The sequence below is a fragment of the Pleurodeles waltl genome, chromosome 3_1, assembly GCF_031143425.1.
Source record: "Pleurodeles waltl isolate 20211129_DDA chromosome 3_1, aPleWal1.hap1.20221129, whole genome shotgun sequence".
NCBI classification, from domain to species: Eukaryota; Metazoa; Chordata; class Amphibia; order Caudata; family Salamandridae; genus Pleurodeles; species Pleurodeles waltl.
Genome location: NC_090440.1, coordinates 1,749,420,171 through 1,749,446,314, shown reverse-complemented (window position 1 = coordinate 1,749,446,314; position 26,144 = coordinate 1,749,420,171). Strand labels below are relative to the sequence as shown.

Here is a 26,144-nt window from a genome sequence, read left to right as displayed (position 1 = left end):
CTCTTGGCCAAGGGAGCTAAAGACAAAGTGCTGACACCAGAAGTGGGCCGTGGTTGCTATTCCTGCTACATCCTAGTGCTAAAAAAAGGACGGATGCGTTCATCATGTCCTACACCTATAACCCCTCAACTACTTACTCAAGAAGGAGAAGTTCAAAATGCTCACATTAGCTTAGGTCCTGTCTCCCCTGGACCCAGGAGACTGGATGGAAGCCTTGAACTTGCCGGAAACATATTCTCACATTCCTGTCCTGCCTGCCCACAGACGTTACCTGTGGGTCAAGGTCAGCCAAGAGCATTTTCAGTTCAATTTGCTCCTTTTTGGCCTTACTAGCTCCCATCGCGTATTCACCAAGATGATGGCATTGGTAACAGTTCATCCTCAGAGATCAGAGGTGTCATCCTCTAGCTTAACGACTGACTGTTGGAGGTGGGATCGCCCCAGGCTGTTGTCTGTCACCTCCAGATTACAGCAGAACTCCTGCATTTGCTGGACTTCACTATCAACATGCTGAAGTCACACCTGACTACCTGTCAGGCGCTCCCTTTCATCTGGGCTGTTCTTGAGACTGCAGTTTCTGCCTATCCTCCCGAGTGGCGAGTCCAGGATATGATACTGATGTTTCAGAACCTCTCCTGGATTTTGGTGAGACAGATCTTGATACTATTGGGACTCATGGCCTCCTGCTGGTAACAAATGCATGTTAGCATATGCAAGCTCTGCAGTGGGACCTACGGTTTCAATGGGCACAGCATCAGGGGGATCTGTTTGACATAGTCCAGATTTCATAGGGACCTGCAAAAGATCTGCAGTGGTGGTTGGTTAACAAGTCGCAATTGGGTCAGCGACAGACCCTCTCCCTTCCCAACCTGATCTTGCAGTTGTGACGGATTTGTCACTCCTGGGATGAGACGGCCATCTGAGAGAGATGGAGACCTGAGGACTCTGGTGGAATCAGGGCTCCACATCAATCTGTTGGAGCTCCTTGTGATCCATTTGGCACTGAAATCCTTTCAACCCTCCATCAAGGGAAGGCTAGTGCAGGTGCTCATGGACAACACCACCACCATGTGTACTGCAACAAACAGAGAGGGGTGGGGTCATGGCCCTTTGTCAAGAGGCCCTGCATCTCTGGACATGGCTGGAAAATCAGGGCATATCATTGGTGGTTCAAAACATGGCGAGTTTGCTGAATGCCAAGTCGGACAAACTCAGTCGAAGATATGTAGCGGATCATGAATGGCGTCTCCACCCAAAGGTGGAGCACCTTCTCTTTCAGCAGTGGAGAGGGACTTGGTTAGATATATTCACCTCCACTGAGAATGCGCAATGTCGGCAGTTTTACACACTTGAATTTCTGAGGCAGCTCTTCCTTGGAGATGCTTTTCATCTTGAGTGCAACGCAGGCCTCCTGTATGCCTTTCCACTTATACCACTCCTGCTTAGAGTTCTCAAGAACATCAAGAATGACTGGGCCCAAGTCATCCGTGTTACTCCGGACTGGGGATGGAGAGTCTGGTATCTGGAGTTACTGAGCATGGCCAATGATCTTCTGATCAGGCTGCCCATTTGGGAGGATCTTCTGTTGCAACTTCCGGGGATGGTTTTCCACCCAAACCTGTTCAGTCTCTGCCTTCTTGTGTAGAGATTGAGCGGTGGCAGTTGACAGTTTTTGATTTTTCTCCTATCCTCTTGACAGACAGGCGTCTCTCCACTAAGACGGTATACGCCTGTTGTTGGAAACAATTTGTGGCATGGTGTGCCTAAAAATAAGTTGATTCCTTTTCAGCCCCCCTTTCTCAGGTTCACCTTTTCATTCTTTCTCTTGCTCAGCAGGGTTCTGCTCTGGGTACTCTCAAGTGCTACCTTTCTGCTTTTTCTCCTTTTCTGTGGTTGCCTGACCAGCCATCCCTCTTCAAATACCCTATTTTAAATAGGTTTCTAAAAGGTATTTTTCATATTTTTTCTCATTCGCCATTTATCATGCCTCAATGGGACCTTATTCTTGTTTTGACATTTCTGATGTGTGCTCCCTTTGAACCACTCCATAATTGTCCCCTCAGGCTTCTTATTATTAAAACAGCGTACCTTGTGGCAATAACATCTGCCTGAAGAGTGAGTGAGCTTCATGCTTTGTCACCCAAGCCTCCTCACCTCACCATCTATCCTGACAACTGGTGGTTTGCACAAAAGCCTCCTTTCTTCCAAAAGTGGTCACTCCATTTCATGTAGACCAATCCATCGCCTTGCCTACTTTTTATGCTCCTCCACATTCCTTTAAAGAAGAGGAGTGAACCACCATATGTACCCAAAAAAGAGCATTGTCGATCTATCTTGATTGAATAAATGAGTTCTGTGTGGATGACCAATTCTTTGTGGGGTATGTTGGAGTGAAGAAGGGACGGGCTAAGCAGAAGAGGATCATATTCAGATGCTTTCTACTCTGTATTGAGATCTGCTATGCACTGGCCAAAAAGCAACCCTCTGAGGGCTTGTGAGCTCATGCTACCAGAGCTAAAGCTGCGACCACTGCGTTAGCATGCGGAGTTCCGGTCCTGGATATCTGCCATGCAGCAATATGGGCCTCTTTGCACACGTTCACAAAGCGTTACTGCGTGGACAGTCAGGTCTGTAAGGATGGGCACTTTGCCCATTCGGTACTGCAGGATTTCCTTGCCTGAAATTGGTTTGCAGACCCAACTCCATGAATTGGTGTTGCGTGGATATTTATCCAAAAGTAAGGAAACTGCGGCTAGAAGTTTCTATCAGATAAACAAGGTACTTAACCTTTGTGAAGCCTTATCTGGTAGAGGCTATAGCCACAGATTCCTTACTGACCCAGCCATCTTCCCTGCTCTGCAAATGGATTTCTAGGGACAGGGCTGCTCCCTTTCAGTGCCCTAGTTTTCCACACCAGTGGTCAGTGCTCTTCATGGCTCCGTGCTTCTGGCGTGGAAATTTGTGACAAGAAACTGACAGCAGCATGCCTAGACGGCACCTCTATAGGTGCCACAGACGTCACTACTGGTGCAGCCGACAACACACAAGGAGCCGAACAACACCACCTACTGCCGAGCTGGGGTACTGCTTACGTAAAATCTTCTGGATCCAGTAAGACTCCTGGGAAAATTACAAGGTAAGGAACCTGTGACTAGATATAGGAGGTCATTCTGACCCTGGCGGTCTAAGACCGCCAGGGCCACGAATGACGGAAGCACCGCCAACAGGCTGGCGGTGCTTCCTAGCCCATTCTGACCGCAGCGGTAAAGCTGCGGTCAGAAAACCGGGGCCGGCGGTTTCCCGCCGATTTTGCCCCGCCTGGGCTAATCCGCCATGGCAGCGCTGCAAGAAGCGCTGCCATGGGGATTCTGACCCCCTTCCCGCCAGCCTGTTTCTGGCGGTTGTCACCGCCAGGAAGGAGCTGGCGGGAACGGGTGTCTGGGGGCCCCTGCACTGCCCATGCCACTGGCATGTGCAGTGCAGGGGCCCCCTAACAGGGCCCCGGCCGGCTTTTCACTGTCTGCCTAGCAGACAGTGAAAAGCGCGACGGGTGCAACTGCACCCGTCGCACGGCCGCAACACCACCGGCTCCATTCGGAGCCGGCTTCTGTGTTGCAGCCCTCCTTCCCGCTGGGCCGGCGGGCGCTAACATAGTTAGCGCCCGCCGGCCCAGCGGGAAGGTCAGAATGCCGGCAGCGGTCTTCTGACCGCGGAGCGGCCAAATGGCAGTTTCCGCCTGGCGGGTGGCAACCGCCACCCGCCAGAGTCGGAATGACCACCATAGTCTCTACCATACAAGGCACTACCAAAGGTAAGTAACTTGTACTATAGGTATGTGCTTTGAAATAGGGGACGATATGGTGAAATAAACTCTGCTGCTTAGCTTTTCAAGGGTGTATGCATATTGCTGACTTTGTCCTATGGAATGTTATAGCATCACCTTTTGTGATGGTTCCTTTGATGTTAACAATTATTATTGTACTGGGTGAGAATCAGTCAGCAATGGAAAGAGATCCCATTAATTACTGACTGGTTGTGCCAGGATGCCTACGGTTTTATGAACAAAGACTAGGGGCCTGATTTAGATCTTAGCAGATGGGATACTCCATCACAAACGATATCTCTTCCACCGCATTACAAGTGCATTATATCCTATGGCAATTGTATTACAGAGGACAGAATAGCTGTCAATAGCTGTCAAGTTTTGACAGAGTACCCCATCCACCAAGATTTAAATAAGACCCAAGGTTATTAAAAATTAAATATTGCTTCTTTACTGCTCTAGCAGCACTGTATGCTTAAAATGCCAATTTGGGTCTTGCTATGTTGAGTTTAGTAATATATGACCAGTAGCCCAATAATATTGTTAACTAAGGCACATGCTATAAAAAATACACAAGTATTGTAAGAATGTAAAGATTCTGAAAGAGACAATTCATCTACAAACATTAGCATAATTGTAAGATGCTGGCTGCTGACACTTCTGGAACTATTGTTTTAAATGACAATGTTCTGTTTAGACTCTCAGAGAAATATTCAGCATTTGGTTCATTAATGGAAAGAAGTGCCTTGGACATTGAAATCCCCACAGTAGATATAGTAAATAATTACTTTACTGTTCCAGGAGTTTATCATACGAAATAATGTTCAAAAAGGTCAACATACTTTTGAAAACCTCTGGAGGTGAAGGTTCTGCATCTTTCAATTTGAAGTTTTTCACTGCTTGGTATTCTATTTACATAAGTATACATTAAATATTCAGTACTAGAGAAAACTTACTATAGTTGTATTCTAATGCGCATATCTTCTAAGAATTCAGATGCCACATGTTCTTATTCTGCCTTTCCATGAATCATTAAAGGCACATATTTCCTAATTCAAAAATAAATCTAAATTGCTCTGCCTTAGCTGTTGTGTTAATATCCTCTTTTAAGTGTAAATGTCAGTTATGTTTTGTTCTATCATGAAATTGACAGGCTAATAATGTTTGATAGTATAAAAAGTGTTATGGAATCCCAATTCGTTAAAGCAGGAAAATTGAAGGAATCCGATGAATAACCCGAAACCTTATCTCCCCATTTTATGGGCCTCCTTTAGCACAAAACCATGTATTACTTTCTTGTCTCACTTTCTACCTGTAACCGTCTTCCTATTTTTGAATTAGGGATTATACTGCGACATTCGACAATTGGTTCAGTTCATCAAGGAAGCTCATGGAAATGTCTTTCGAAGGGTGGCACTCAGTGCTCTATTGGATAGTGCAGAGAAATTGACACCTGGAAAGAAAAATGAAGACAATGAACAAGAGCCCAGACCTTCAGGGAGCAAAAGGTTTGTGATTTGAATGAGTTACTTTGTAGTAATGTGGTTGTAAAATTAAGGATGAGCTTTGGGGGAGTTAGGAGGAGTGGGAGAGCTGACACTTCCACCTCAATGTCTGAAGCTCGGGTTGCTTCAAATGAGGTGGTTGTGCTACTAAACAAACACTTTTGTTCTGTGTCCATTTTAACATTGTTTACTGCTATTTAAGTGTATCCAGGATTCCCAGTCTGACTACGGGGATTGATTCAAGCATCTGAATACGTGAAAGATACCTATGTCATAGAACTGGAGTTACAGGCAAGTAACTAATTTCTTCTCTGGACAGTGTAGACAATGAGTGTAGCCATCTACTGCTTCAGATAATTACAGTGCACAAATTGTCCTTCCTAGGAGAGCTTCGTGTACTCCATATTTGAAGGCTTCTTCCTTGCAGGAATTAGACATGCATGAAAAGGTAACAGGTATTCTGTTTTCAGGGCCAAGCAGTGTGGGCTCTTTTCTGTCTTTTGTTCAGACTTTTAAGAATCCCTTTTCATGACTTTTAGAAGAAGCCAACTTTCACAATTTCAGAACTATTTATACGATCCCTTTTATTTGACATATCAACCAGTGTGTGTTCTCACTGGTGATTATTCTTTCAGTTTAAGTGAAGGTCTAATGTGTTTCCCATATTGCCTCCTGAAAGGGTGTTGAATAGGATTAATGTAGTAACGAAAAAACACATTGTAGACATTTGTTCACAAGGCAAATGCCCATTTTCCCGAGGAAGCCGGAGATGGTGGATGGTTCGGATTTATCAGATGGGAGTGGTGGCAGCTCACCTGCAGTAGCAGGGTTCACATTTATTTAATTATCAGCGAAATTTCCATTGTATGGACATAGCCATAGGGCCATGGAGCTCTTCACAACCAAGATGATGTATGAAGGACAAAAGGGAAATAAGGAGAGTTAGAGGCAACTTAATATTAAGGTTGAGCTTGAAAAGGTAAGAACCTTTGAAAGCAAGTCTGGTGTTGTCCTGTGTGTGCTTAGGGACAGCTGATTCTTGAAACGATGTGATTGACAGAAAAAGGCTTAATTGGTTGTTTTAAATGTTTTAATTCTTTAACGTTTTATATTTTGAGTAGTGCTCAAGAGTCGACTCTAATATTTTTTATTGATTCAATTCCCAGAATACTAAAATGCAGTTGATACAATAAATAGGTGTTCACTTTTCTGTCCATCAACATTAAGGGCCGCAAGTAGATTTCGGCAGAGGGGTTACTCTGCTACAGCGGTGACGGACATTGCATCCGTTAAAACCTAAATCCTCTAAGATTCATCCCTCTGCCAAAATCTAAATCAGGCCCTAAGTTATTCCATAAGATATTACTTAAATTAATTACTAAGCAGCATAACACTTGGTTGCTTATAAACTATGGCCCAGATTTACAAGAATCTGGCACATCAGTACTGATGTGCCAGATTTCATGCGCCCCCACCCACCACCACTCAACAACACCATAGGTGCGCTGTATTTACAATACGGCACACCATGGCACACTTTAGGCCAATAGTGTCAAAATTTTTGATGCTATTGTGGCGCTTTGCTGCACTAGCGTCAAAAATTCTGACGCTAGTGCAGCAAGGAAGCCCATCGATTTATTGTAGATTTCACTGCGTTATTTTTGTGGGCATAATGTGGCGCAAGGGGTAGCAAACTGGCACAATGCATGCATTGGGTCACTTTGTAAATATGGTACAGCAAGTATTGCTCGAGCCACATTTGCGGGGAAAAAAAATAAGCTAAGGTGGCGCAAAGAGGAGCGAGTGCCTTGTAAATCTGGCCCTTTGTTCGTTTTTATTATATCCCACAAACCATCTCCCGTTTTTTAAAAATTTCTGTTGTGCTCAATTTCCAAGAGATATTCTCTATTCATTTCATTTCATCTTAAGGTTTCCAGAAACCTGTTATATAGACCTGGCTATCACCGTTGCTGCGAACTAACACATATGTGCGTAAGTGTACAGAACTGTCCATTCATAATGCAAAAAGCTGCATTCTCCTAAACGTTTGACTTCTGACTAGCTCATATTTTCTTCCCAAATCTCACAGTTGTCGTTAAGCTACGTTTCTGGTGTCCATTTGTGTAGACTTCAATTTACCAGTGGTGCCGCAGTCTCTTTTGTGTCATTTAGGTACCTTGCCCCTAATTCATGTACCCTTCAAGAAGTTTTCTGTTAATAGTTTACCAACCAGTTTCGTAGTGTTTCCTACATCTCCTAAACAGAGGTCTTGCAGTGTGCTACTAATTCAACGAAAATAGAACAAGAACAAACCCTCCTTCTACAGTGTTCTCAATTTAATTGTTTCCCATGTTACAAGCCTCCCCTCCATAACCCAGTCCTCAATTTTGCCTAACCTGATTTTCTTCCACATTCCTCTGTCTGTGGCTCCGTATAGTTTAGATTCCCATTCCCACAGCTTTGTTTGAATACATGTTTTCCCTATTTTCATTTGTTTGTTGTTGATGGGCACAAAACAGTATGATAGTGAAATAAACAGCTAACTTTGAATTGACATTGATTGAATTATATGCATTAGCTGAATACCACACTGTTTTAGCACGTAGTGCAGTTACAAAATATCAATGAAAATTTACAAAGGAAATAGGTCTAGCGTAGACAGCCAGCCTTTTGCTTTTGGCAATTCTTGTTTTGTTCTGTCAAAGTTTGTGCAAACCCTTATTGTTGCGGAAGCAGCCACGCCATCTAAAATCATTGGCTAAAGCCAAAATTATTGTTTTGGTTCCAAAAAGCACATATTACCATAGTAGCCCCTGACATGGGAGGCATCTTCTTTGTGTGTGGACGTGCACCTTTGGAAAATTGTACCTGGCGTGTGAACCCTAATCAAGCAAAAAACTGTCCTGGGTTGCTTGTGTTCTACTTCAGGGAGAGCATGGCCTGGCAGTTTGGGCTGGGCTGTTACCACTGGAGTGGAGTGAAGGCTTATTTGCATATGACTGGGTTCACTCTGAGGTGGAATGTTGTGCAGAATAACGATGCACAGAATAACGATGCACTGTGATGTTGGCCCGAGTAATTTCTAGTTGCTGAGATTAATTCAAGCATTCCATCCATCACTTTTTTGGATGCTTCTTAGTGTAATGGCAGTATGCTGTAGCTCAAAATTAATTCCTCCAGTGGCTGAAATGTGCTAGCCCACTGCCCCATGATGCATACTGCAGTGGCTGGAATGGTACAAGAGACTAATAGATGAAGTCTGGCCTAAAATCCCTGTAATTAGCTATGTTACACACATAACTGGGGGGAAATGAAAAGGTCTCAGTTAACACCAGTCCTAAAAAAGCCAATGGGCCTCTTGCATTTGCTAATGCTGTTTTGTAACAGTTTTGTAAACACTTTTTATAAAGAGACAGACAGAGAGGCTTATACAGATAGATAGAGAGGGTTAAACGGACAGAGAGAGAGGCATGCACAGAGTAGCTTGCACAGACAGACAGACAGGCTTGCAGAGAGAGACAGAGATGCTTGCACAGACCAACCGAAGTAGAGGCTTACTCAGACAGACAGAAAGAAACTTAGCAGACAGTCAGAAGCCTGCAGAGGCAGGCAGACAGAGAGGCTTGCACAGACAGACAGACAGACCTCCACAGATAGACAGATAGGCGTGCATAGACAGACAGAAAGGAAGAGAGGCTTTCACAGCAGACAGGCTTGCACAGACAGATAGAGAGGCTTGCATAGACAGACAGCCTTTCACAGACAGACACACAGAGAGCCTTGCACGGACAGAGAGGCTTGCACAGACAGATAGACAGAGAGGCTTGTACAGACAGACAAACTTGCACAGACAGACAGAGGCTTACACAAACAGAGAGAAAGGCTTGCACAGACAGACAGACAGAGGCTTGCACAGACAGACAAACAAGCATGCACAGACAGACATAGAGGCTTGCACAGGCAGAGAGAGAGGCTTTCACAGGCAGTGGCTTGCACAAACAGACTGATATGGCTTTTTAGGATGGATTGCTTATGGAGGTTATGGAGTTTGTAAGGACAGATTTCTGTGTAAAGAGTGTTTGGCAGCACTAAGACTTAGGACCTGATTTAGAGTTTGGCGGAGGGGATTACTCTGCCACAAATGTGATGGGTATCCTGACTGCCGTATTACAATTCCATTATAGTCTAAGAAACTTGTAACACGGTAGACAGGATATCCGTTACATTTGTGATGGAGAAAACCCTCCGCCAAACTCAAGTATAACATGCTACAAGATAACTTATATATATATATATATATATATATATATATATATATATACATGTCTGTCATGAAAGAGGCTCACCAACACCACATGAAGAAAAGCTCTATGCCTGGAAGAAGCAGCAAGGTCACGAAACACATATCGGCTGTGAATAATATATATATCTTTTTTTCTTTTTTCTTTTTTTTTTTGGTCCTCATCCACATGTTTAAAAAAAGTGGGGGAGAGGTCATTCGGCAGCGGTTTACTCACAACCTTCACAGAATATCCCAGGTGAGAACACCGCCTGTCTTGCCTCTAATCCCACCTCCGGTCAGACCCATTGCAAGGAACAATTATGCCCAGCATAGTGTATAATCATTGGACCAATCACAGAATTACGTTTTGGGCTTATCTCACTATTGACTCAACCATTCTTTAAGCAGATTCCAAAACCTGTATTTCTTTTTATCTTCTCTATAAACAAATTTTAAATTATACATTAGTGAGTATTTCCAGTCTTTAAACAGAGGGGGAAGGGCAATGATCCACTTTCAACAGATCTCTCGCCTGGCCAATAATATCATGTAGAAAAGTAGTTTGGCTTCATCCATCTTACTTGCCAGGGAATCATGGTGGCACCCAAATTTAACTAGCGGGGCTCTTACCTCCAAATATACTTGAAAGATCTTTCTTATCATTCCACCCACCTCTCCCCAGAATTCTCCAAGCTGGGGGACCTCCACAAACGGCAGGCAGCCCAAATTGTTTACACTTAACAGAGGGATCAGTCCCTATTTTTAAGAGCCTTGCTGGAGACCAGAAGGCTCTATGGATTGAGAACAAATGATTTCTCCTGAGGGAAGCGGGTTTAACTGTATTATACAAAGGTGATAGAGATGTTTGCCAAAGCTCTTCCAATTGTACCCCCCACAGACTATCCCTCCAAATTCCTTCTGGGAGAATAAATTCACTATCCGCACTCTTCGTTATTAACCAATACATCTAGTCACCTCTTTTTTCAACGGGGTAGCCAACTTAGCCTCGCCCTCCAAATCGTTTGAGCCTCCCAATTCCTCCTTCACATTTCTCGCCCAGCTTATTATCTGAAGGTATGTGAATAATATTGTGCAAAAATAAACTGATCATTTGAAACAACCTCTTGGAAGAGTTGTTTTTCTCAGACCATGAACATTTATATATATATATATATATATATTTATATATATATATATATATATATATATATATATATATTTTTTTTTTTTTTTTTTTTTCACTGAAAAAAACAAAGGTTATAGGGACGTTATAGTTAGGCTCACATTTTAAATGTACAAAACCGTATAAATTCACCTGTTATAGATAGAGGTATCACAAGTAACTATAACTTGTGCCCCCTAAGGTAACTTAAACTCGCGCACCTACCATGCACAGTTTTTTCGTAAAACAATTTGCTGCAAATATTACATTGATATTATCAGTGATGTTATCAAAGATGCCATGAGTCCAGTAATTAGTGGGGTAATTAGCAGGGCATGGTGAGGGCGCATGTTATAGTTACCTTATGGCATGAGTTATAATGCCGGGCCCTGGGGGATGGGGCCCCCGGGGCCGAATCCCGAGCACTGGTCAAGGGTCAATCCTAGTGACTTTTGAGCCTTCTGCAATGTGATGTCTCAAGTACCTAGGTAGATCACATTTCATAGTTTAGAAAACGAGAGAGACAATTTTATTGCTAGTTTTAACTTAAAATGTTGGGATGAGATCTGATTAACTGACTTTTAATGATACAGACTACTCTATGGAACGTAGCTTTTTCAGTTGTAGGTGAGGAGTTGGGTAGCCCAGTTAAAATAGAGTTACTGCAATAGAATGCAAAAGCACCATTGCCTGGTCAAAGAGTTCTGAGGTTATGAGGAAGCGCCCCGTGGAGGTGCCTATATAGGACCCGTGACTTCATAACCGGTGAACACGATAACAGATGCAGATTCGACCGACTCCACCTAACGGCACGCAGGGGTGCTGCTCAATAAAAATCTCTGGATCCAGACTAATGCCTGGGGAAAATTCTAAGGTAAGGAATCTGCAACTTGAATATGTCTGTACCAGATAATGTGTTACCGAAGGTAGGTAACTTGTTCTTGAGTTTTCTGGTAAGATGCAGCTGTCCATACAGAGCATCATATGAGAGACCCTGCTCCAGGGTGTTATTTTACAGCTATTTCAAATTTGGAGCTATCCACAAGAGAATTTCTGTGCACCTCACTGTGCTATGATGTGCACAATATTCTGCGCTCAAGAGTTACTGAAGAGAGAGGTCATGGGAGTTGCATTGGTGCGCTCCTTGAGCATTCAGTCTGGATTATTCTTTTCCACCAATGTCAGTGATGCATATTATTGAAAGCTGGAATTTCTAAACAGATATGATTTTGATGGCCCCAAATTGGTGGAAGATGTTAGTATACAGCTCTAATTATCCTCAGTTTGGAAGATCAGTTAGGCTTCCCTTCCCTCTAGTTATCACTTTTTTAAGTTTCATTTGGCATTTGACCCTCAGTTACGAATTTGTTACAATATGTATATAGAGAGTGGACTTTGGCTCCTTCAAAGGGGGTACTTTTTCACCTTATACTGTTGGCTCTTTGGTGCATCATTCCCTCCCCTGTGGACTGCATTTTTAGGTCGGTCTAGGCAGCAAATCTGTCCACAATATCTATTGTTAACAGTTCTTCAAACTAAACATAGTGGACTTTGGCTTCTTCCAGAAGTGTTTCTGTCTTACCCCATCCTCTTGGTTGTTTGGCATAATATACCTCTTCCTGTAGAGTGCTTTCATTACAATGCATGATTGACTGGTTTGCTTCTCCAAAGTACACTGAACCACCACACACCAAATCCTTTATCTCATATATCCATTATATGGAGAAAGCAATCATTTTTTGTTTTGTTTTTCGCTGCAGCAGAGAACATAAGTACAGCACATGTAGCAGCTGTGCAAACCTTCTTCACACACATATACATAAATACACAAACCGATCTAGTACAACTCTAGAAATAACAGTGAACTTTTATGTGCTTAGACACACAGTAAAAGAAGCAGTGAAAGCTTCCATTCCGCTAGTACAATATCGTATAGGTGAAAGGAAATAAAACATCTGGTAGCCATGCATATGTGTTACTGTCTGAGCAGCTCTGAATGGTAGACTTTGGGATCTCACATTGGATCCCTGAATGTGTGTGTGTGGGTGCAAAGAATAATGTTGTGACCACACATACCTGCGAGTTGTAATGCATTTGAAGATTTTTTATTAGGATGACTGTGCATGCAGTACGCTTAATTTTCTCAGAGCAACTAGAGCTGGTGCTGTATTCGGGCCATTGTAGGCAGTTTACCACTGGTGCTAACAGAAAGTACCTGAGAAGCCAAGTTATGCCTAAAACAACCTTAATGCTAGTGGAAAGAGGGGGTGATAGCACGGTGTCATTTATCTTGGAATATTGAAACTCCTTCTCACTCTTGGAACACCTAGCATTGGCACAGCCAATAGGTCTGGCTTTAATGAGCTCACACAAGCAAACAGCATTTGTGTTTGCAGGTGTTATCGTAATAAAGCCAGACTTGTTGCTTTGCAGATGCTTGTTTATTTATTTATACTTGTTTTATCATTATATAGAGGCCTTTGGTATATTCTGTACAAATGTTTCATCACATTAATATTTAAATAATAAAGCAGCAATATACAAACGTGAAAGTAGGGTCTTTCTTTTTTAAATACAGGGTAAAGTCTTTCTTAAAAACGTGTTTCATAGGAAATTCTATTAAGCATCCTGTATTCCACCAAAACTCTTGTTTCTTTTTTAAAGTTCCACATTAGGACATGCTAGCAGAAAAAAGAGTGAAATAGCCAAAATACTTGAAACAAGTAAATAAGAACTCATTTGATATTAATTATGATGATTTCACAGCCACTTTATCTCACAAACCTTGTTATGAATATATCTCATTATAAGTACCCTATAACAAAGCATGCTGCCCAAGTTTCCCTTATCCCAACAGTTCCAGGTTTTGTGATCTATCAATTTACACACATCATCATTCCTCTTCTGTCAATGCATAATCAGATGTGTAATGTGTTTGTGATAATATTTGCCTACTAACAAAGCCAAAATCCCAAAGCTTCTTAGGTGATTTGGACAGGATGTCTAAGAAGGGTGCCAAAATTCTTGAAATAGAGTTGTTCCGTGGTCTATTTGTCATTATGTTGTAATCCACAGTGATATTTATGTGAATGAGTCCTGTACATCCTATGAATCTCATTTTGCTGAAGCAGATGCAAAGTCTTTAATTACTATAAAGCTCCACCTTGAACCTTTATTGCAGATTTACAGCATAATATCCTTATTCATGTCTTAGCTTATATTTGAGTGCTTCCTGGAAAATTGATGGTTCCGCCTTTTTTGTATAATCCCCTTACACATATTCAAGATGAATGTCTTTTTCAAATGTTCTATCTAAGCTGTTTGTGTAGACTCAAAATGTTCAAAGTCCCTCTTTAATGAGTAACAATTTTCTTTTGAGGGTCACTACATTTTCAACAATGTTTGGTAACATATCCTAATGCTTTCTAGTGGTGAAATGCTCCAGATTATTCACCTCTATATTTTTATAATAACCTGGGTCTGAGAGATTTGATCACCTTCCAGGACCAAAACATGATACACGGCATTTAGTAAACAAATATGCCTGATAGGGACGTTTTGGGAAGATTTTCAAATAGGTACATACATTTTGTCAAAATTGTCATCTTAATTGAGTTCATTTTGCCCCATAGAATTAGCCATTCTTATTTAGTTTATTATTCTTTTAAAACAATGAATTGATGTATGTTCCATATCCCAATACACACTATCCCTAAATATTTTATATTACTATAACCATTGGAAATTCAGTTTATTACAATCACTATGAAGCAACATTATGAAACTGGGAAGGCCACCAAATTTGCCAAGTTAAGTTTATAATTTGTAAAACCATAAGCACTCTCAGTGGTCACTCCAAACACTTCAGCTTTAAAAGAGAATCGTTTCCCACCAATTTACTTCTGTGGAATGCTTTTAACCTATTTATCAGGGGCAACATAATCATCTGGTTTGCAGCTAAAAAACAAACAATTTATCAAAGTTATTCAGTAGCTTGTGCCAGAAACATTCATCACAGCTATTCTCAAAGAAAGAGAAGTGAGAGAGGCTATATACATTACACCTGTAGTTCACGTCTCATTATTTAAAGGACTTAACTAGAACTGTAACATGATTAGAATATTTAGTAGGTGACATAATTTGTCCTGACCAAGTGAACTTCATTGAAAGCTGATACAGTAGCATGTTTATTTATTGAGTAAACTCAAAATGTCTACTCCTAGTTTTAACAGCTTTTTCTTTCCTGTTCCTTGTGTGCCCTGAGTTTCCTGGAGCCTTTGTTGTTGACACCAGCACAGGCTCCCCAGCAATCCTGGTGCTGCTTACATGCTAAACATAGCATTTAAGCAGTGTCAGGATTGGTCTGAGCGGCTGGGGTGTGGCGCTGAGACACAAGCCTGGGGTCAGTGCTGTTTCTCCAGCCCAGCTGTGTATAGAGCTGGAGAAACCTAAGTGCGCATGTGTTTTTGACTGGGCTCAGTCGGCTGGCCAAACACACATGCACATTTAATGCACTCTCCCCTCCTCCCCCTCCCACCTCCTGTGTCCCAGTCCTGCCCCTCCCTGTGCACTCTGCTGGGTGAGCCAGCAGATTAAAAAAAATGAAAAATAAAAAGATAGCAAGCTATCATTTTATTTTTCATCTGCTGGCTCAGCCAGGGGTGCGACACCCCTCCGCCACTGCAGAGGAGCCACTCCTGCTGTTAACAATTACCAAATGTGGTTAGAACAAGGACTGAACTGGTAGCTGAGAGAAGGCGATAAAGTGGGACATTTACTGACATGGCTAATCAGATCAAAGACTCCCCTTATGCCAATCTGTTCTAAACATATATGGGTTGGACTCTCAGTAAATAGACTGGCCAACATAAACAAAGCGATTGCTTCCAACTATCAGACTGTGTTGGATGCTTTTACTGTGCCGTAATTCCCATGCATTTCAGATTTCTTATATTCTAGGCCCATCTCAAGACTCTCCCAAGAACAGACAAAAACATTGAATTTAATCTTGAGTATACAGGAGATTACCAATGTAACTGACCAGTTGGCCAGATGAAAGACACCTGGCTTGGTTGGGGTGCCTCCCAAATTTACACCACTTACAAAGCAGCTATTCCTGCTAAACTTATTGCTGTGTATTTGGAGGCTTATCATAATGAAATGCAACCAGAGTCCAGCAGGGAAACCATAATAACTATTATCCGAACATGTCCGAGGCCCCCTGGATATTAAGCCCAATAGACCTTTGTTGCTTCTAAATACTAAGAGCCTTCTTCACTAAGGTAAACTTACACTTTACTAATAGCTTTTTTACAACTACAGAGACTCCACACCCGTGGTGAAACCTCCGAAGAAAAAAAAATAGGATTGTTCAAATCTTTTATGTCCTGAGTTCTCTGCCGCGCCTGGGGACTCTCCATAGTCTTATAATTACTATTAGTAAGGTGAAACTTGTAGTTTATGAATACAAAATAAATAGTAAACGTACACAAACATGTAAATTTACCATTTGTGAATCAGGCCCTGAGTGTAAACTATTAGCCAAAATTATTGCAAATCAACTATACCCATGTTTAACAGACCTTATACATCATGACCAGTGCAGGTTGGTGCCTGGAAGGAATACATATTTTACTTTGTGTCAGTTGTTCAATGTAATGGACTTTGCACGCACTATCCAAGACCCTCTAGCCATGGCCCCATTAGAAAGGCCTTTCACATTTTCCTGTAGTCCTATTTCTTTGAAGTGTAGTCAAGGATAAGAGTGACTGAGGCTTTCTTGAAATGGGTATGGTTATTATATGAAATGCCATTAGCTAGAGTTCGTATAAGTCAAGGTTTTTCAGTCAAATAACAGATCGATAGAAGAACTAGGCAAGGATGCCTGGCCTCACCGATCCTATTTTACTGCCCGGAGAGTGTTGGCTTATTTATTGAAAGCCCTGGCCCATGATTGGGGTATTGACAATCATAGAAAGATACACACAGAGGCCTGGAATGCGGACAATACCCTATTGTTTCTCAGGGATCCAGCAGACTGCATACCCTCTATAAATCAATGCCAATGGATTTGCTTTGTGATAACCAACTTTATTGACTTATGTGCATAACAACATGTCACATTGCAGTAGAAGGCAACTCAATATACACAATATAGTACCATTTCAAAAGCCCACATTAAATATACAAGAGAGTTGTAGTCATGCAGCTCCCAATCATCTGGTCCACACCTTATTGTATTTTTTCAGGCAGGCTCTCGCCTAATACACAGATGTTTCCAATTGGGCACACCAGTCCATCCCCCATCGGGGCAATATGGGGGGTACTCGTAGCCCAAAACATGGCAGTGTGTCTTTTTGCTAGAAGTACCGCAGTACCCAGGAATGTTCGGATTGCCCGAGTGCCCCTGACTCCCTCCATCACTCCCGGTAGGACCATCAGCAGAGAGGGCTTCAGGACAAGACCCAGCACCGTGGAAAGTTCATTCAGGATTTGCGTCCAGTATCTCCTAAAATTGGGGCAGGGCCATGCCACAGAAAAAGTCAGCGGGTAAGTGAGGACATCTATTGCATTGTGGGTTAGGTCTTAGCCCGGCCCAGTGAAGTCTGACGCGGATTAGATAGGTGCAGTGCAAATAATACGTTTGCGCCAAATGTAATCTGGCGGAGATTGTGATAGTACATGGTGCCATCAGCTCATCCCGCCAGTCATCATCTTCTATTGGTCCGATCCAGACCTCCCTGCAAAACAGTACGGGTTGGAGAGATGGAGAAGCGTTCAATATGAGAGAGCGGTATATCTGTGAAACATCCCCCTGCACCCAGTGTCCCCATCATCGCCTTGGCCTCCATAGGGCTAAATTCAGGTATAAGGGTATCTGTGGCAATGTGTACATTTAATGCATGTCTTAGTTGTAGGAACTTATGGGACTTTGTTTTGGTGAGCGCATATGTCTCCTGGAGTTTTGGAAAGGGCATCATATGAGTACCTTCGCAGACATCTCCCACCACTGTAAGGCCTCTAGCATCCCATTGCGAGAATCCCTCTAGGGTCACAACTTTCCACAGCCATGTCCCTCGCCACAGGGGAGTGTGTTTGGTAATCCGGCTCCACCATCCTGTCTATCTTTGAGCTGAGCGCCACCCACCTGACTTGTTACCTCTGTTATGTTTCTAGGAATGCGACTGCCGTATAACATGCATGTCCATAATGAGTGAGAACCAATTGATAGCTCCAACCAGTAGGCTGGATCGTTTTGGCCCCCGTAAGCCACTCATTAATGGTGAGCACCTGAACAGCTAGATAGTAGAAATATAAGTTGAACATACCTAGACCAAAGTTGTATGTACCTCCTTGGAATGTACCACAGGAGAGGCGCCACCTGCCATTATGCCAAATGAAGGCGCGGGCGACTGCATCCGTTTCCTGAAACCAGTGTTGTTAGAGCTGAATGGGGAAGCAGGGTAAAATTTGCATCTTATAGAGTGCTACGTGACCCATAACGTTCAGCTGCAATGCTTGTAATTTCCCCAGATCTTCCTTCACCTTAGGGGCAAGAAGGGTGAATTTAAGGGCCCAGGTCAGGGCCACTTTAACATCCAGGTAGGTAAAACTAAGACGCCGGGTGAGAATATTTGATTGCCAATTGACAGGATCACGGGAGCCCGAGAGGGGGACCAGGAGAGATTTTTTGTGATTCACCTGGAGGCTGAAGGCCTCCCTAAACATGCGTAGCAGCTGGAGACATCTGGGTCCACTTACCGCCGGATGTGATAAATAGAGTAACACATCAATGTAGAGTGAATCCGATGCTCTCCCCACCCATTGTCATCCCGTAAGGAAGGTATCCCGGCGAATCAAATTCACTAGTGGTTCTATGGCTAGGGAAAAGAGGAGTGAGGACAGGGGACGACCCTGTCTCATAGCTCTCCCGATGGGGAAGGCCTCAGAGAGCACTTATTCACCAGAACCCAAGCTGTTGGCGTTTGGCATAGAAGCTGTATCATACAGCTGAAAGATCCCCCCAGGCCCTCTTTTTGAAGAGCGACGTCTAAGTACCCCAAGTCCACTGTATCGAATGCTATTTCAAAGGCGATTAATAAGAAGGCAAGTGGTGAGGGGAGCATGTGCCGGTGCACCAGGGCAACATGTAACCTTCGCAGGCAGTGCCTAGTGCTGCGGGTTGGCATAAAACCACATTGATCAGGGTGGATTAGGTGGTGCAAGACTGTCCTCAGACAGGTGGCCAATAAAGTGGCATATATATTTTAATTTCGCTGTTGATTAGCGATATTGGTCAGTATTCTGCACAGGCCACGGGGGGGATGAGACTTTGGAAGTACCCCTATTGGATTGTACGACGAAACAACGACTTCAAAAACAACTACTGCCTTAACAACAAGGTCGGAACACCGACCTCGTTGCTACTACTAATGATTTTACCACGAATGCCTTAACAACGATATTTCGTTGTAAAGGCATTCCTGATAAGATCATTAGCAATAGGCACCATTCACCCTACATCCCTCACCCCACCCCCCCAACCCCACCCCAAAACCTAAAACCCTCTGACCCCCCACCCACTCCCCAAACCCAAAACCTGATGTGTTTTTTTTAGCAGGATGAGAGGAGTCTTAACTTAGAGCATTGGGTATGAAGCTTCTTTGCAGGAATGCATTGACAGTGCTGCAGATGTAGTATGCCATGTCTTCAACATTTTCTGTCATCAGCTTGGCTGACCAGCTGTCTTTGATGGAACCTGACTGGATAATTTCCTTAATGTCTACTTTATAAATCATCTATATGCCTGTTATTAGGTCAACTGAAGACAGGTTATTTTTAAAGTGCCTTGATGTAGATGAATTCTTACGAAAGAGTGGTTCAAAGTTTTTCAACATTCCCTTTTTAGAGTGTTTTTGTTCTTATTTTATATATTCCAACCTGACATTTGAGCATATTTTATTGTTATATAAACACTTGCACACTTTCTTTTTCACCAAATCACCTGCACTGCGCCGTATCACACCTATGTCCAATTTTCTTTTTCTTTTTGGTATATATATATATATGTCAGTTTTTTTATAATAAAAAAGATCTTTTGTAATACTAAACCTATCTGAAATCCTACCCTATCTATTGAAGCTGTAGTCTAAATTATTGCAGTGGAAGTCAAGGTACATACCTCCTCCTCCAGGACCAATTGTGTACTGTTACTACTGGACATGCAGCACTTACTGTGTCACTCCTTTAGTTAGCCTTTTTAAACACATCTTAGGTCTGCCATTGCAGCCTGTATGTAGTTTTAAACTACCAATTTAACGTGAGAAAATGAACCTTTTGCCATACCTAAAATTCCCTTTTTAAAATATATGTGTCACCCCTCGAATGGGCCATAAACAGCCCATAAGGCAGGGTGTATTGTGTTTAATAAGTTGTACATGGACTTTTACCTGTTACATATCCTGGTAGTGAAAAGCTCATAAATTAGTTTTTCACTGCTGTGAGACTTATATCTCCCATAGGATAAAATTGGGTTACTTTATTACCTTTAATAAGTGATAACTTTTGTTTAGGAGCAGTTAGAAATGTTATGTTTGGTATCTAGGGAAAACACCTTCTTGCAAGCGACAGTGAAATGAAGAGGGAAGCCCCCTACCGCCTACACAGGATACCAGCAGTAAATATAAAGGCAGCCACTTGACACTCATGTTAAACTCTGCTTCCACTACCATATAAATGATCTGAGGCTGCAACCAATGTGGGTGGCACCCTGTTAACACACTCACACCCTTGGGTCCCCACTGTCTGGCTTCTTGGGCATAAGGGGTGCGGACCCCCCCCCCCGCCACCACTGGGCATATCCCATACATGCATCCTACAGCTGGGTAGCACTACTAAGACCTGTCCCCTAGGTGATGCACCAGATGGAGATGCATAGATGCTGCCACAATTGGACCCGGTTAAACCCTCAACAGTAAAACAAGAAAACAGGTACCTTCTCCTGCCTGGTTGTGGTGCGGTAATTTTGCTGCCTCTCTCTGCCACTTGGTCTGCTCATGCCCCTTCAGGTGAGATGTGGCAGGACCCAGGTGCGGCGCGTCATACTGTTCATCTGGTCAAGAGGTAGCAAACAGCATCCCTGCCCTTAAGCTCTTTCTCAGCAACATTACATACAACCTCAACAATAGGGAAAGCTGACGACCGACAAGCTAAGCTACAATTTGAATCCTGTAAATCCACCTACACCCCGGGTGACAGAGTTGAGCATTTTGCGGTGGAAGATTCACCAAGTGGAGGCTCTATGGAAGGGACAGATTTGAAATTCGTACTCATAGCTATGGAAGAAATTCTATCATCCATAGAAAGTAAAATGGACAACATGTGCACCCAAATGGAAATTATCATCAACAAACTGGCAAGACAAGATGACTGTATTACAGAAACAGAAAATAGGATCTCAATAGTGGAAGGTATGGTAGCCGCTCAGAAGGAACAGTTATTAAACATGGTTTAGGTGATCAGTGAAAAATGAAGACTTGGAAGCATGATTGCGTAGAAATAACATACAAATCATAGAAATTTGTGAATCCACTAACGCGGGTCGAGTACAGAAGTCTGTGGAATGCCTCCTTACTACCATATTTGGCCCGACGCATTCTCCAAGAAGCTAATCGTGGAACGAACACATCGGGCACTTATGACACGACCACCAGTGGGCGCCCCACCCTGACCAATAATCGCCAGACTACTGAACTATTGAGACAGTGATACAGTTCTGTGACTAGCATGCAATAAACGCCACTTACAGTTTGAGTGTAACATGGTATCCATCTATCCGGATTTCACAGTCACGGTGCAGGAAGCCTGCAAGAAAGTTGTCTCCATTGAACAAAAATTGAGACAAGCTGGAATCCCATATGCAATGCTGTACCTGGCAAGCCTACATATATCTCATAGGGACAGAGACCACATCTTCACATCTCCTAAATAAGCAGGAAAATTTCTGAAACTGAATGGAGCACGGTGCTCCCCATCGAGTCCTGATTCATATCAGTCAAGGCCTGTCTCTCCTCTCGCAGAACAAGGATAACATAACATCGCTCGAAACGGGTCCTCCCCTTTGACTGTGATGTGCTCCATACTGTCCCCATCATCCAAGAGACACTCTGAATTGCTCAGAGAACAATCTAAGATTATTAATGATCCTACATACCAAATTGGCACATCACCACTAAATATTGAATGCTATTCCTGTCTATATACATTGCAATAAAGAGTTCAGAATCAGAATTGACAGCGATAAAAGGGGCTCTAGGCATTGCATCCCAGACACCCTCGACACGGTGAGGAGGAAGCACCTGGCTCTTCTGACGAACCTCCTGCAGGATACCCAAAGATTGCTTTCTTTTTCATTACTGTTTGGAAGTTTTCTCTATTTCTCTTTTCGTTTTCTCTTTGAAAGTAGCCAATCCTACATCACAATGACCAATATTCCCCATACCTCTGTGGATGGAGAAGGTAAAGTCTTAGATTTGTTTGTGGTCCCTGAGGCTTTGGGGTGGGTTACATTCCTGGTGGGTTTGGGCCACTAGTATGGGTGGAGGGTGAGAAGGGAGTTCCAAGGTTCACTCTATTGCATACATTCACCGCTATTGATATCAACTTGTTCGCTTAGTATAACACCCCGGTACATTCATCACCGTCCAAACGAGCAACTTGCACAAACACACTTTAGAGACGACAAACATTGATGTTATGCAATCTGCTGACCCACATCGCCACATTAACTTTCTCTCATGGAACTTTAGGGGCCTGGGAGATCCTCGCAAGTACAGATACATACTGGCATACTTAGATTAGCATAATATACACTTGGCTCTTTGCAAAAGATGGATTTTGCTGGCACAGCGCATACCTCTTTTTCTACACGGTGGGCATCCTACCGACAATTTGCTACATACTCCACCTATGATAGAAGCACTGCTACACTGGTATGCAAAGGCACACTATATATTCCATAGGGCGCTCCAAATGATCCTCAAGGTCGATATTCTTTATTTTGCGGCAGGCTAACACAACACTCACTCACCATAGTTAACTGCAATGGCCTGAATACTGATAACTCTTCCTTTATTGATAAGTTGTGGGGCCAAATAGCAGATATCGGATATCGAGAGGGGATTTTAATTTTACATTTAATGCAGAAGTGGATAGAATGCGCAACACATCCACTTCCTGCACTGTAGCAGCACGTCATGTCTGCAACGTAATGGAGTAGTTTGGACTGTTGGATGCTTGGCGAGTTATGCACCCACACTTAACAGAAAGGACCTACTGTTCGGATGTACATGCAAGCTGATCAAGGCTGGATTAATGGATTCTTTCACAAGGACTTGGGCCGTGGCTGAAAAGAGCCACACACTTAGCACTCATCTATTCCGACCATTCCCCGGCGCTTCTAGAGCTCTGACTCCCATTTTCTAACTCACCATATATGCTGTGGAGACTATCTTCAATTCTGTTACTGGGCACCCCATTTAGGGGGAAATTATGCCAAGAAATTTGCAAATTTTTCCAATGGAACAAAAAAAACGGTCCCCAAACTGAGCATCATATGGGAAGCTTTTAAAGTGACAGTTTGAGGCCTATGCTTGGCTAAAAGCAGAGGCGTCTTGCAGGCTCTTTGAACCACGCTTAATACTTTCGTTTAGTTTAGTTTTATGGATTTATAGAGCGCATAGCTACCCTAGGGCATCCCAGCGCAAAAAGGTACAGAAAAGTTCTTGGAAGGTGCAGAGGAGGACAGATTAGCGACTAAAAAGAGTAGTTTTCAACTTCTTCCTAAAAAGGGATTCTGATGGTTCATGGCGGAGTTCTGACGGCAAGGCATTCCAGTGACGGGCTGCCTTGATGATGAAGGATTTACCTCCCCATGATCTCTTGACACGGGGTATATGGATCTGCTGAGTAGATGATGATCTCAGGTGTCTCGAGGGGGCGTAGATAGAGATCCGCTTTCTGAAGAAAAGTGGACCCCTATTGTGTAGAGCTCTATGGGTGATACACATGGATTTAAAATAGATGCGCTGTTTGATCGGAAGCCAATGAAGTGCTGCAAGAGCCAGCTTGGCTGATAGGTGCCTGGGAGAGTTAGTTAGGAGTCTGGCTGCGGTGTTCTGCACAATCTGCAGCTTCCTTATTACATACTCTGGGGAGCTAAGATAGAGAAAATTCCCATAATCCAGGCGGGAAAGAACCAATGCCTGGACAAGAATTCTTCTGGATGAGACCGGAATCTTCCTAAGAGATCTAATAAAACCAAAACAAACAGAAGAGATTCTTTTTGCTTGAAGTTCCATCGTGAGACGGGAATCGAGCACAAAACCTAGGCTTTTTACTTCTGTCTTATGTGGGGGCAGACTAATAAAGGCCTCCGAATGCAATGATAGAGGAGAAGCTGGAGGGCCATTGCCTACGATCAATACTTCAGATTTGCCATCATTAAATTTAAGTTTGGATTAAATCATCCAATTACCGATATCCTTCATACAGCTGGCCAGATTGGCGGAGGAAGAATCCCCAATACTCGAGAGGGAGACCACTAATTGAGTATCTTCAGCGTAGGTGACCATTGAAAGATTGTAGGGAGTGACTAATTTAGCCAAAGATGATAAATAGATATTAAAGAGAGTTGGTCTCAGGGAGGAACCTTGAGGGATTCCACAAGTTAGGGGAACAGTATCAGACAGAAAAGAGCGATCCAAGACTTGGAAAGTTCTTCCTATGAGGAAGGAAGAAAGCCAGGAGAGCGCCAGGCCTCCCACGCCTGCCTTAGAAAGTCTGTCACAGAGGAGAGTGTGATCAACCGTATCAAAGGCTGCGCTAAGATCGAGGAGGATGATGGCAGCATGTCCTCCCTGGTCTAATAATTGCCGGGCAGACTCAGTCACCGTTAAAAGCGCAGACTCTGTACTATGTTGGGCTCTAAAGCCCATTTGAGTGGGGTGAAGGAGCTCATTACTTTCAAAATAACTCATCAATTGCAAGTTTACATGTTTCTCCAAAATCTTGGCTAAAATGGGAAGAAGAGTGATAGGTCTGTAGTTATCCAAGACAGAGGGGTCAAGCTTTGGCTTCTTAAGAAGAGGTTTTACAATAGCATGTTTAAGAGACTGGGGGAGAATACCTGAAGTGAGAGAGTTATTAAGTATTTTTGTTAAAGGAGGGATAATAATGTCTGCCGCCCTTACCAGGATAGCCGGACGGGCAGGATCCAAGGGGGCACCAGATTTGATATTAGAAAGTAGTTTAAGAGTTTGAACATCTGTAAGAGGTAGAAATGTAGTTAGCGAAGGCCCAGCCGAGAGGGAGTTCACAGCCTGCTTATCCGACATCTTCTGGAGGGGGGCCAAAGAAAAGCCAGAATATATCTTGGTAATCTTGTCCTGGAAATGAGCTGCTAGAGAATTACTATGCATAGTGAAAGCTTCTAACAGAGAAGCCGGCATAGGAGTAATAGTGAGCTCTTTGAAAATCTGAAAGATTTCCTTCTGGGAGTTAGAGGGGTTCTCTATTCTATTGCTGTAATAAGCAGTTTGAGCTGCCTTGATATTATGATGACAGGATCTAATAGCTAGCCTATAATCTTCTTTAGCAGACGGACTGTAGTCCTTTCTCCAAGCCCTCTCTAGTTTTTTGCAGTTCTTTCTGAGCTCTAATAATGAAGACGAATACCATGGATTAGATTTATGAAGAGGTTTTTTTATTCTCAGTTTGATGGGCAGTACTAGATCCAAAGAGGTGGAGATCCAGCTGTCAAATCGATCAGAGATATTAAAGGAGGAACAGTCGTTAATCATGGTAGAGGCACAAAGTGCAGTCTGCCATAAACTTGGTACCAACTTTGACCAAGTACGCCCAGAGGTGGTTAGCCTGGGTTGAGGGTCCCTGGGGGTGTCATAAGGGAAATTAAATGGGAGGAGGAAATTATCTTTCCATAGTACAGGCAGCGAGGATGAGATGATAAGATCAGGGATGTTGCTAAATACCAGATCTAAGGTGTGGCCTTTCAAATGAGTAGGGCCTGTAACAGATTGGGCCATATCTAACGCAGTGAAGGAGGCTAACAGAGATTTCACTGAAGGACAGTCTGGATTGTCAAAATGAATAGAGGAGAACATAGAGACTTTGGAGGCCCAGGTGGGAACAACAAACGATCTCTAGGTGGCAAAGAAAATTAGAAACTCCATAATGGATTTTCACAAAACTGCTAACTGAGAAATACTCTACAGAGGAAAATACACACAGCAAGGTCATATGGGGAGGGAGAACGCTTGGCAAGGCATTAGCTTCCATAATCTGAGAATCCCGCTT

At 43.0% G+C, this 26,144-nt stretch overlaps 1 protein-coding gene across 1 annotated transcript in view; it reads left to right on the top strand.

Moving 5' to 3' along the window:
- Positions 1-26,144, top strand: part of UNC80 (unc-80 homolog, NALCN channel complex subunit) — a 2,774,722-nt gene that overhangs the window by 826,100 nt on the left and 1,922,478 nt on the right. Inside the window, exon 17 of the mRNA XM_069225668.1 lies at positions 5,165-5,331. Within this exon, the coding sequence (XP_069081769.1) occupies positions 5,165-5,331 (167 nt within the window). The remainder of the gene's footprint in view (positions 1-5,164; positions 5,332-26,144) is intronic.